We start from the raw sequence: 13,784 nt of genomic DNA on the forward strand, positions 1-13,784 counted from the left end.
TGACAACATTAGTGTCCCTATTAGAAGAGACACAAGAGAGCTTGCTCCTTTCCCACCCTTCACCCCCCACACCAAGGAGGCCATGTAAGTGAACACAGCGTGAGAAGATGGCCATCTGTAACTCAAGGGGAGAGTCCTCACCAGACACCAGCCCAGATAGCACCTTGATCTTGGACTTCTGGTCTCCATAACTTGTGAGAAAATAAACTTCCTTTTTTTAAGTCTCTGGTATTTTATTATGGCAGCACTAGCAGACTGATACTAACTATTAAAGACTTCTTTACCTCTGCTCAATTGTTCCTTGGGCCTATCACAATTAAAAACTTTTCTTCTGAAATACAGCTTTCTGTAAATTTATTTTCGCTTGCCTTAATGTCAATGGAAACATCAAATAGTATGGCTTTTTCCACACTGCTACTCTTGTTATCCTCACCTTTTTATCCATCTACTAAACAATATCTAACTAAATATACTATTTAAATATACTACTTAAAATATACTTTCTTAAAAATATATAATATTTTTAAACAAATTACTAAAAAGCCAAAGTAAATTAAATTTCTTACTTGTTCTTTTCCAAGTGAATAATATGCTCTTTTCCTTCAGCTTGAATAATATAAGATACCTAAATGCACAGAGAAGGAGAAAAAAAACAATAAAACACCATCTTATAAATTACTTTTCAAAAACAGGTATTTATAAGATACTGGAAATTATCCTGAATTAAAATAATTTAGCACTGACTGAAATTGTTTTATAGAACTTTATAACTGTTCTTAATAAAAATATACTCTGACAGGGGCACCTAGGTGGCTCAGTTGGTTAAGCATCCAGCTCTTCGTTTTGGCTCAGACCATGATCTCGCAGTTTGTGGGATTGAGCCCCTCATCAGGCTCTGCACTGGCAGCAGAAGTGTACTTGGGATTCTCTCTCTCTCTCTCTCTCTCTCTCTCTCTCTCTCTCTCTCACACACACACACACACACACACACACACACACAATCACCCTTACCTTCCTTTAATAACTTATTGTGGGAAATCATCTGCATGTCCATCTAAACTCTTCTTAAATTCATTTATAATTCAGCTGTAACTTCAGGGATTATTTCTATTAAGTCTGTCCAAGTATTACCTCCAGTATAAAGTAATTCTTCCTTTTGTTTAAGTGAAATGAATTTCTTAGTTTCAAGAGATTATCTCTAGTTCTAATTATCCAAAAGTTGACATTTGTACGCTTTTATGATTTTGTATCTTCACACAGCTTACCACATTTCATCAATCCTAAATCACACTTTTTTCCCCTCAAATGAACATCTCCTGAATTCAGGATGCATCATACAAAGGCAGAGCAGTCAAACTGGTAGGACTCTGTTTCTTTCTTAATTAGTGGTATATTAAACAATAGTGTGCCTTACAATGGACAGCATCTCAGAGCCAACAAACTAAGATAAGACAACTTGCACTTACACATCCTGAAGTTCATGGGATCCTCTTCTCTACCTCAAACAACTCTGAAACAACTTCCCCAGCAACTCACCACTTCATTAGTCAGAAGCATTTAATGTGACCACTAGAAGCAGGAGATTCCACTTTGCCTTAACTCTTTAACAAAAAAGAAAGTCATGGAGGGACTCAACAAATAATATTATTAGAAGTGTTCTCTTATTTTCCTCACTGTCTCTGGACTCTAAGTTAACATTTTGCCAAGAAATAGCATGATCCCCTCTTCTAGGGCTCATCAACATCTCAATTTGAAGGCCTAGACCAAGTTACAGAATCTGGCACTCTGCTTCCACATCTGAATGCGAGCCTGTGATCTACTTCGATCTCAACTTAGGCATCAAAAATACCAAGCTCCTAGTTACAAACTTCTGGTGACAAAAAAGACAATGGAAATGAAAAGTACAGCATAGAAAATATAGTCAGTAAAATGTTTGGTGACAGATGGTCACTACACTTAACATGGCGAGCACTGAGTAATGTATAAAATTGTTGTATCATAATACTGCATACCTGGCACTAATATAAAACTGTATGTTAATTATACTTCAATAAGAAAAGGATGAAAACTAAAAATAAAATGAAAGAAAGAAAGAAAGAAAGAAAGAAAGAAAGAAAGAAAGAAAGAAAGAAAACAACAAAAAAAATACTAAGCTCCTTCCATTGTCATAGCTTTGGCATGTGCTGTTCTATCCTCTCTGCTCTTGGTCAGTCATATGATATAAAATCACCACCATCATGTCATCTGAGAAAAATTCTGAAGAGTCTGAGGATTGTTTCATAATGCTATATTCCTTCCCCAAATATCTGCCTGGATTGCTCATTCCCCTGCTTTACTCGAGGGTCACTTTCTCAGTAAGGCTTTTCCAGGCTTAAAAAGTACAAACCCTCTTACCCCACCCTTACCCTCACCCAGCACTCATTATCCACCCTGCTGCTATAATTTTCTTAAGAGCACGCATTACCACCTTAAGTAATCTACATCAATCTACCTTAGTTCTTTGTTTTTTGTCTCCTCCCCCAACCCCACTAAAATGGAAGCACCATAAGAACATGGATTTTGTCTGTTTCGTTCACTGCCATAACCCTAGTGCCCAAACAGCACTTCTACTTCTCCAAATATTTATCCAGGCACATGAATGACATTTATTATGATCACAAGTATCTGTGTGCATAGTCACTGTGCTAAAGAGTGAAGAAGAGGAGACAAATAATGAAGTATACATTAATTCTATTCTAAGTCAAAACATAATCCAATGGCAGTATGTCCAGCTCAAAACAGAAACAAGGAAGAATTCTAAATTGTAGGGTTATTTATTCCTTACTTATAGAGAAGAAACGGGGTTGAATGATCTACCCTAGTGGTAGTACTTGGAGGGTACTAAACCAAAAAGCTCCTGACTCTCAACTCCAGTGTTCTTTTTACGAGGTCCAGCCCCTACACAATGTTCGAACTACCCTCTTTTTATGAATATGTCAGCAATTCAGACATAATTAACAAAACTCTAACCCTCCTTATCTATTACTGTTAAATTACAGTACAGTTAAATTATGCTTCTATAAAGTTGAAGAATTGGCAAAATCAGTTGAAATCCAAACATTTTTTCTGAACTTTACAGTAGGAGAAAATAGTATAAAAAATAATTTTTGTGCATTGGGTTACAGCGTTCACAGCACAGTAATGTTTCTTCTGATATGGAGATAAAACACTTTTGAGTAAACATTCCCAAATATGAAATACATACATGTAACATACTACCATTCTCCAGAGCCTGTGAAGATACAGTACGAAGTATTCTTCCTATCACAAACTAAGAGAGGTTCATTCTTATTATTATGAAAAAACCACTGTAACCATCACCAGTGAGAAAAGGGTTACAAGTCTGTATAATCAGGGGCACCTGGGGGGCTCAGTCGGTTGAGTGTCCGACTTCAGCTCAGGTCATGATCTCAGTTCATGAGTTTGAGCCCCATGCTGTCAGCACGGAACCCACTTGGGATCCTCTGTCCCCCTCTCTCTTTGCCCCTCCCTGCTCATGCTCTCTCTCTCAAAAATAAATTAAAAAACACTTTTAAAAAATCTATATAATCAGCATCCTAAACTGGTCATAGAATTTTATTTAACTATTTCATTCTGTTATGTTTCAAGTCGACCATTTGTCTTAAAAAAAATAAGGAACTACTAAGGATCAATATATCACTTTAAGTAGAGTAATGGCCAACAGATATCAGTGCCATATGTATGGTGGTGCACTAATCACTGGCCAACACTACTCACTGAACCAATCCCTGCTGAAAATAACACACCTATCTTTAAAAAAAAATTTTTAACACAGACATATTTCTTAAGAGATAACTTGCCTGTTCTGAAAAGGGCCTAGGGGCTTCTCTTCGTTCTCTAGTTAATCTCCAAGGAGTTATAATTTCATATGAAGAGAGATGTGAGGTCTGTTGAAAACCTACAGAAAAGGGAAAAACAAATATTATATAATAAATGAACCTGAAAAATTAAATGGTACCAAAATGTAATGGAAATCAAAAGCTTTATGTCCAAATCACAAAATCACGTGACCTTCACATATATACCTGTGTGTGTATGTGTGTATATATACACCATATAATTTTATACAAAAAATAGCAATATACCTGATAAGTATGAAAGGGAAAAATATATTTCCTAAAAAATAATGTAAGTCTTCACAGTGCATACACAGCAATCATTTTCAAACAATTGTTTGCTATTAACTCTTTTTATTAAAAGAAATCTTAAGATATAGACACAAGAAAAAAAATGTGCTTTGGTGGGAAAATAGAAGGAAAGCATCTGGAGCCTAGCCCATTCACTCATCTCCCATTTTCCACCCTCATCCAACACAAATGAAATCCCAAGACGGTATTGGAATACCTATGAAACAGACCAGGACAATTAGAGGGAAAAGTTGCTTTCAATGCCTGATGGATTAACTCTAATAAATATACACTTAATAATGTAGCAATTATCTCAAATGAAATTACTGCCACAAATCTGTCCTAAAAACTAAAACTTCTGATAAAATTTATTAACACTGAAGAACTCAAAACCATCATGCAGCCTTACTCCCAATTCCAATCCTGTTCACTTTACTGCACAGTAGAATCATATCTAAGTGGAGGTTGGGTTCTAAAGTCATCTCTTGAGCAAAAATTGAGTATAACCAAAATTTCCCTAATTCCTTACAAGACTTCTCTTATTGGAGTCTGATACAAAGTCTCTCAATACATCCAACATAATATCTGATGGCATGTCAATTTTTTTCAGTGAATTTAATGAAGTAGATGGTTACACCTAAGGACCATGGATGAAAATTCCTTGTCTCTATATGTTCATATGTACCTAAACCACATCCAGTATGAGGAGGCTTCAGTCTAGCATATACAAACAGGAAGACTAATGCAAGAATAGTCACATTCTTCACTCAGTAGATCAATGTATGAAATAATTTCATTAAGTGGAATTTCTTCAACACATGCCCAAAAAGGGGGGGTGGAAGGGTGAACAAGCCTTATAATTTAAAGAGCCTTATAGGGGCACCTGGGTGACTCAGTTGGTTAAGGGTCTGACTTCGGCTCAGATCATGATCTCATGGTTCGTGAGTTCGAGCCCCACATCAGGCTCTGTGCTGACAGCTCAGAGCCTGGAGCCTGCTTCAGATTCTGTGTCCCCCTATCTGCCCCACCCCTGCTTGTGCTCTGTCTCTCTCTGTCTTTCAAAAATGAATAAACATTTAAAAAAAATTTTTTAATAAATAAAGAGCCTTATAAATGTATGGATTTGTTGGATCCTAATTCAACAAATCAATAGAAAAAAACAAATTCTGAATCAGGGAAATTTTAACACTGCACAGATGTTTGATGATCTTGAAAAACTTAATTTTTGTATGTGTGATAACCATATTGTGGATAAGACTTTCTTTTTAAAGTCCTTATGTCTTAGAGATTCATTCAGAATATTCACAGACAAAACTGTATGTCTAGGATTTGTATCAAAATAATCTGGTGTATGTCTGAGGTAGGAGATACATACGAAATTATATTGAAGTTGGGTAAGGGGTACATGTGAGTTCATTCATTATTCTTCTCTCTACTATCATGTGTGTTTAAAATTTTCTAGAATAAAATAATTATTCTTTAAAGTAGTTACCTATAGGAAGTAGGATGAAGGGAAAGACATTTACTTTTCACTTCAATCAACTGCATTATAGCATTTATGAAATATTACATCATATCATATACACTACAAAATGTCATAAATAAACATGTAAATATCATAAGTAAACATACCAAACTTGCTGAAAGGAGTTATCACAATGGAATAGAACCAGAGAATATTGAGATAAGGACTTGGGGATTTATTTCCTGCACTACTCTATATCTGTATTGTTTGAATTTGTTTTTACAATGAATGAGTAATTCATAATTCCTGTATTACTTTTGAAATTATAAGGAGAAAAAGCATGTTTCTTCAATAAAGAAAAGTATAACCTATTTAAAGTACTAATTATCGGGGTGCCTGGGTGGCTTGGTCGGTTAAGCGTCTGACTTCGGCTCAGGTCATGATCTCACAGTCCGTGAGTTCGAGCCCCGCGTCGGGCTCTGTGCTAACAGCTCAGAGCCTGGAGCCTGTTTCAGATTCTGTGTCTCCCTCTCTCTCTGCCCCTCCCCTGTTCATGCTCTGTCTCTCTCTGTCTCAAAAATAAATAAACGTTAAAAAAATTTTTTTAAATAAAAAAAAAAATAAAGTACTAATTATCTAGCATCTCCCAAAGCTCCTTCCTTTTCATCAGCCTTACTAACCCCACACCTTAGAAAGAAGACTACAATCCTTCTTACCTGGTCTCCCTACTCCCACTCTCTTCCTTGAATCCAACCTGTGTGTTCATTTACCCATTAATTGTTTATGTCCCTCAGATTTCTCAAATACAAATGAAAATGAAGTATTTATAGCTTTCTCCAAGATAACACTGTATATACAAATGTCTATAGCCTTGTCTAGTTTGAGATTTTAAAAGATACAACAGAAAAACAAATTGTATTCTATCCAATACAATACATATAATACTAACAGTTTTCAAACTCTTTACCCATCTTTAAACACCTTATGTCTTTATAATATGATATACTATCTAAATGTGGATTCAAGCCATTACATAAAAACACCAGAAATGGATTCCAATACTCACAAAAGCAACCATGAGCTTATCCAAGGCATATTGATAACATACTATGATAAAATATCATTCAGATATTTGGAGTTATTAATTGGGAACCATGACAAAAGAAATCCATGGCCTTAATACATGCCGGCTTCAAATCACTAGATAGAAACATCCTTAATCCCATCCACATTAATTGAGGTACAGGACTACTTCCTCACCCAGAATAAACTTTTCAATGACTTTTGGGTTTTTTTTTTTTAATTCCTAAAAATACAAGTTTCAATATTATCCTTAATAATTTCACTCTGGATCATGTTAATCTGTTCATCTACTAGGACAGTCAGTCACTCTAGAAGTGGTGTTGTTAACAGAACCAGACCCTTGTGCTGTCTAGCCAACAGAAACTGACAAGGGGGGAGGCGGGGAGCCTGGGTGGCTCAATCTGACTCTTGGTTTCGGCTCAGGTCAAGATCTCACAGTTCATGGGATGGAGCCTCATATCGGACTCTGTGTTGACAGCATGGAGCCTGCTTGGGATTCTCTCTCTCCTTCTCTCTCTGCCCCTCTCACTCTCTCTTAAAATAAATAAATAAACATTAAAAAAAAGAAGAAGAAAGAAATTGACAAGAGGCCGAACAGGAGTTTCAAGCAAGGCTTTTATCAGGGGCTTCTGCAGGAGCAAAAGGCAGGGAACACAAGGCAAAGTATCCTTGGGCTAGCTCCCTGAAAAATGTCCAGGGAAAGTTTTTAAAGGGGCTGAGGCAGGAAAGAGGCGACATCTTAGCACATAGGGGCAGGAAAATACAGAAAGTTGGGCCCACAGGTAGTTGACAGACCATACTTCATACATGGTATGTTTCATTTGCATGTTAAGTTAAATTTTTAGCATTACATTGAGGAGAAAAGTCAGTGATAGGTCAGAGCTAGGTCCACTTGGCTCTAACTGGCCTGGTGTTTACAGGAGCATACAGGCTGTAAATTGGGTCCTGGAGCTTGTTACAAGCTTGTGGCTTTTGACTTCCTGATCACATGCAGCCACCTGCAAGCTGGACTAGAGAAATGGGTTATTGCCATTCGTGCTCTGAGAGGCTTCTGAGTTTTTCTGCAAGTTCCTGTTCTGTTTCAGTGGCACGAACAGTCAGCAGGAATAAAATTATTTTAGTGAGTAAAATAAATTAGAAGCTCTGTGTGACAAAAAGTAAATCATTGTGTACATTTATTTGCAACTTCCTCTGACTCTAGAATGATTTCAAAATAAAACCTTTTGAAAGTAAATCGTTATAGGCAAGAATACATATGCTAAGAGGCTCAGGCAACTGTTAAACTAGAAGCTAAACAATATGCAACTGAAGTTTTCTCATTACAACTCAGAAGAAACATAACAGAGAAAAAGAAACATCTCAGAACTACAAATGGGCAGGCAGATAATTTAAAGAGCTTTCAATTTCAAACAGGTTAAATGACTTTAAAATGTCATACAGCTAGCTTCAGGCCAGGTCTGAAACTATGATCTTCTACCAAGACTGTTAGCAAAGAATAACAATCCAGTATAGGAAAGTAACATTCTTTCTGTCCTTTTCATTTTAAAATATAATTCTTGATAGGAAAAAAAACAAAAAAACAGCACCACAATTATCCTTTATTTTTAATAAGACTTTCAAAATTTTAGCAACCAAAAAAAACTTCTGTATGCAGAGCCATTATTCCAATACTGACTTCTTGGTTTTAAAATCCAAGGATCTTTCTGAGTCCCATAAGGAGTTCCAGAACATCATAAGAAATTGCACATATTTTTTCCCAAATTCCTTTCTCTTTTTTTTTTTTTTAATTCCAAATAGAGGCAACCTTCTCATGGGAACCAAAACAATATATTCCCCATGTTACTATAAAGTAAGTATATGCACATTATTTGTATAAAGCTTCAACCTCATCACTGCTGACATTTGGGACCAGAAAATTCACTGCTGTGGGGGGCTGCCTTGTGCAATGTAGGATGTTTAGTAGCATTCATGGCCTCTACCCACCAGATGCCAGAAGAACCAACAGTGTGACAGCTAAAAATATCCCCCACATGCTTTCTGTGGGCAAAACTGCCCCCAGTTGAATATCACTGGTATAAAGATATAGTTCACAATTAAAATACAAACCTATCAACTAGATGGAGAATACAAATTTGTTATTTTAGAATTTGACAAATAAGCACACTGTCAAAAACCACATTACTGGGAAACATGGGCTAGAGACAAAAATAAGAGCTGAAACATGAAACTTAAAGAGTCTTAAACTTAGTGAAAGAAAAGAAAGGATGTTAGTTGCACTTTTCTTCCTCTAACTCCTTAGATCTTTCTATGAACTCTGTTTTGGAGAAAGTCTATGTTTCATAAGAGTAACTGTAGTAGAGGGCAACAAGTTAAAAGAATTGTACTTAATTGCAAAGCAAACAAACATGGGCTTTTCTCCTTTCCTTCCTGCCTATTATATAAACAAACAGCCACCTTTAAGTATTTTCACTGTAGAAGATAAACCCAAGTGCCACATATAGTACAAACAAAATAATTCTGTTGCCCAAATTATTTCTTGAAGAGAAATTATTGTAATTAGATCCATAAAACGCTGTTATTTTGAGCCACATATTTCCATCTCATTCAAAAGGTCAATCCCAAGTGTGTATATATATATATGATATATATCATATATTAATAACTATATTTTAAAAATTATAATTGCCACTGCTATGTCCTACCTTTTTACATTTTTTGAGTGTTGTAATTTCTTTCCACATTTACTTGTCTTCACATTTAAAAATAAACAGGGGCACCTGGGTGGCTCAGTCGGTTAACTGCAACTCTTGGTTTTGGCTCAGGACATGATCTCATGGTTTGTAAGTTCAAGCCCCGCAATGGGCTCTGTGCTGACTGTGCAGAGCCTGCTCGGTATTCTCTCTCCCCTTCTCTTTCTGCCCCTCCTGCTCACTCACTCTCTCTCTCTCTCAAAATAAATAAACTTAAAAAAAAATCTTAAAAAAAAAAATGCCCCTTTGGGAAAACCAGCAACCACTTATAAGATTTAATGCCCTCAAGAACTTAAGTTCCTCTAGCAAGGAATTTAAGTTTTTTGAGACAAAGGATGATATATCTAGTAAGGATGATAATCTTATTGATCATATGTTTCCTACCCTGGTACAGGGTTGAGTAAACGATTTTTTACCTTTATATCTATACATACATAGATTTCCTAATTGTTAATTATCATCTACAACCTGAATTATGCTTTATTTTCAAGATTAACATCTTTTATATCAATTTTCTAGAAATCCACATGGTCCACATATTTGTCATTTTAGGGGCAATGCTATATTTCTTTTTTTTTTTATATGAAATTTATTGTCAAATTGGTTCCCATACAACACCCAGTGCTCATCCCAACAGGTGCCCTCCTCAATACCCATCCCCCCCCCCCCCCATCAACCCTCAGATTGTTCTCAGTGTTTAAGAGTCTCTTATGGTTTGCCTCCCTCCCTAACTTTTTTTTTCCTTCCCCTCCCCCATGGTCTTCTGTTAAGTTTCTCAGGATCCACATAAGAGGGAAAACATATGGTATCTGTCTTTCTCTGTATGGCTTATTTCACTTAGCATAACACTCTCCAGTTCCATCCATGTTGCTACAAAGGGCCATATTTCATTCTTTCTCATTGCCACGTAGTACTCCATTGTGTATATAAACCACAATTTCTTTATCCATTCATCAGTTGGACATCTAGGCTCTTTCCATAATTTGGCTATTGTTGAGAGTGCTGCTATGAACATTGGGGTACAAGTGCCCCTAGGCATCAGCACTCCTGTATCCCTTGGGTAAATTCCTAGCAGTGCTATTGCTGGGTCATAGGGTAGATCTATTTTTAATTTTTTGAGGAACCTCCACACTGTTTTCCAGAGCGGCTGCACCAATTTGCATTCCCACCAACAGTGCAAGAGGGTTCCCGTTTCTCCACATCCTCTCCAGCATCTATAGTCTCCTGATTTGTTCATTTTAGCTACTCTACCGGTGTGGGGTGGTATCTCAGTGTGGTTTTGATTGGTATTTCCCTGATGAGGAGCGACGTTGAGCATCTTTTCATGTGGGCAATGCTTATATTTCATTGAATGGTTGTACTGTACACTGCAGCCACACTCTCAGGTAGCTGGGATCAGAGCTTCTATTCACAACAGGATTCCAATGTGTCAATGAAGCCAATGGAACAGGCTCTCCAGGGGACTACTTGCACGAGGGTTTTAAGGAGCTACAAAAAGGAAAGGGGGGAAACCTCCTAAAATGAGTAAAAACCTCATTAAAAGAGAAATGTGTCAATGGGAAAAAGGCATTTCCCTTATTTGGGAATGGATTTTGTCCTACAGTATGACAAATGTCTGGCAGTGGCATCGCTTACTTATAAACTAAAATACTCTAATCCTTAAGATAAATATAAACAAATACAAAAACAACTGCAGATCTAAAAACTAACCAAATTGGGGCACCTGGGTGCCTCAGTTGGTTAAGCGTCCAACATCGGCTCAGGTCATGACCTCGAGGTTCGTGGGTTCGAGCCCCGCATCGGGCTCTGTGCTGACAGCTCAGAGCCTGGAACCTGCTTCGGATTCTGTGTCTCCCCCTCTCTCTGCCACTCCCCGGCTCATGCTCTGTGTCTTTCTGTCTCCCAATAATAAATAAATGTTTAAAAAAATTTTTAAACCTGACCAAATTAAGTGAACTTCTCAGGTTTCTTAACTCGCTCTTAAAAGGTCTGATTCAAGCAGTATCTCATGCAGGATCACTTCAGAAAAATGACTAGACTAAAATAACAATGTCGCAAAATGTAAAAGAAACTAGAATAATCTCTCAATATACAAACAAGACCATACAATTAGATTTATTTATGAGGCAGTCCTATAGCACTGACTCTAAGGATGGCATAACTCCAAAACTCTGAGATATACTACGTATCAAAGGGGGAGAAAAATACCATGAGGCTATAGTTACGTCATGTATCAGTGCTTGTGCATATTCCAAGAAAAAGCTTTCAATTAGAGCTTGCATATTTGGGGAAATTTTCTAATAAACCAGGATTTTTAACAAAAAGCAGATATAAAGTCAACTTTGGTAAGACAAAATTCAAAATTCTTTTTGAAAACTATTTTGAACCCGGCAAATTGTTTTGTATATATTTTAATTATAAGAGTTTTATTTTTTACTTAAAGTTGGAAAATCAGACTATCTTCAAATTTAGAAGACTGCATTCTCCGATACAGCAAAAACACAAAGATATCAAATTCAAATAATTTGCTGGCACCCAAAAACAAAATGAGTATGGACTTAAGCTCTTTCTACATAGTTCGTTTTATAGTGATTCACCATGAGTAAGCTTTAAAACTCAACGCCTTTAGAATGCTAGTCTTAAAAAAAAAAAAAAAAATTCTAGGGTCTGCATCATAACTACTACCTTAAAAGAGAAAATCAGAAAAGGTTTCACACCCAATTCCCTTTGTTATTTTTTCACAATGATACAAAGTTACCTTTGTCAGCCTCAGTTTTGTTTTTTTTTTTTAAGTTTACTGTAAGTGTCAGCCCTTTGGAATTTATACTGCATTTCCTCATTGACACGTTACAAATGATCCTACCAAAGGCTGTTTAGCTTTTAGTGTTACTAATGTGTGGGTGGTACTTACTGAGTCCTCAAATTCTTCATTAGCAGAAAATGTTTCAGTGCATGTTTTAAACATCCTGTATTGCAAAAATTTAGTCAGCTGATTTTGGAAGAACATTCCCCTAGGGAAACATGAGTTGACTCACTGCACACTATTACAAAGGCCTCTCAAATGGTCTCTCACAGCCTCCAGTCTCTCCCTCCTATATTCTGTCCTCTACTGCCTTTGCCAGTTATCTTAATCGCAAATCTAGTTATATCACACCCATATTTGAAACCCTTCTTGCCCAAAGAACTTCTTGGTAAAGTCCAAACCTCTTAGCATGAATAGAAGGCGCTCTCCAACTGGTACTAACTTATCTTAGTTTCTTCCTAGCCTCACTTTCATGTAGACTGCCTGCAGACATTCTCATCATTCCCTAACAAGTCATGTTCTTTCATCCTTCCATATTCTTGTAAAAAGTTTTTTCCCCTTAGAATCAACTCATATCCTTTTCCTTGAACATTCTAATGTACATGAGTTCAAATACCACTTACACTGTAAAACCTCCCCCGAGATTTTATATATCACCCAGAAAGTCTTAGTACATTTACTCACCTTTGTCCCTCCATAACCATTAAGCATGTTGTTCATAGGAGTTCGATAAATGTTGACTAAATTTTGAAAGTATACCCATGCTTAAATGAAGGGACTGGCCATAAATTGTTAAAGCCACAGTTAAAAGCCATAAGGGTTTTCCATTCATCTATATGCAGGTATGCAATAATACATACATTAATATTGGAGCACCTGGGTGGCTAAGTTTGTTAAGTATCCAACTCTTGATTTCGGTTCAGGTCATGATCTCACCATTCATGAGATCAAGCACCACGCTGGGCTCCAGGCTGACAGCTGATAGAGCCTGCTTGGGATTCCCTCTCCCTCTGCCCCTCCTCTGCTCATATGGGTGCGCATGTGCTCACGCTCTCACCCATGCTCTCTCTCTCAAAATAAATAAATAAACATATACTATATATAAATAAACATATACTATATATAGTCCTATTTATATTTGCAAACACTGAAAATCATGGATTACTAAAACTCCAGATGGGTAATATACTACACCTTACCTACAGATAAATGTTAACCATCTAAGAAAAGCACAGCAGAAACAGTCTTAACCAAAAAAGATATGGTGTCTTCCCATTCAATAAAGTTTTAGTATTTAGAGCTTCAAAATTTCAACAATGGGGCAAATTTACTTAATTGGAAAAAAAAAGTAAGAAAAAAATTTAATTAATTTCCTGAAGGTCAGCAGTCCTACATTGAAATCTTCTATCATCACCTTTGCACAACTCTCAAGGCAACGATTCAGTAAAAACCCTCATTCTCCATACTTTAGGGCTAATAAAGGAAATACAACCATG

General features: G+C 36.6%; 1 protein-coding gene across 3 annotated transcripts in view; it reads right to left on the minus strand.

Annotated features, from left to right (window-relative positions):
• ADAM9 (ADAM metallopeptidase domain 9) overlaps window positions 1-13,784 on the minus strand; it is a 145,563-nt gene that overhangs the window by 130,572 nt on the left and 1,207 nt on the right. For all 3 annotated transcript variants that reach the window (XR_007151755.1, XM_047857113.1, XM_047857114.1), the window contains exons 2-3: window positions 3,861-3,958; window positions 567-625 (exon numbers count right to left, since the gene is read on the minus strand). Coding sequence is in view for 2 of the 3 variants with exons in the window: in XM_047857113.1 (XP_047713069.1) it covers window positions 567-625; window positions 3,861-3,958 (157 nt within the window). In the remaining variant the exon portion in view is untranslated. The remainder of the gene's footprint in view (window positions 1-566; window positions 626-3,860; window positions 3,959-13,784) is intronic.

Source organism: Prionailurus viverrinus, chromosome B1 (assembly GCF_022837055.1).
Source record: "Prionailurus viverrinus isolate Anna chromosome B1, UM_Priviv_1.0, whole genome shotgun sequence".
NCBI lineage: Eukaryota > Metazoa > Chordata > Mammalia > Carnivora > Felidae > Prionailurus > Prionailurus viverrinus.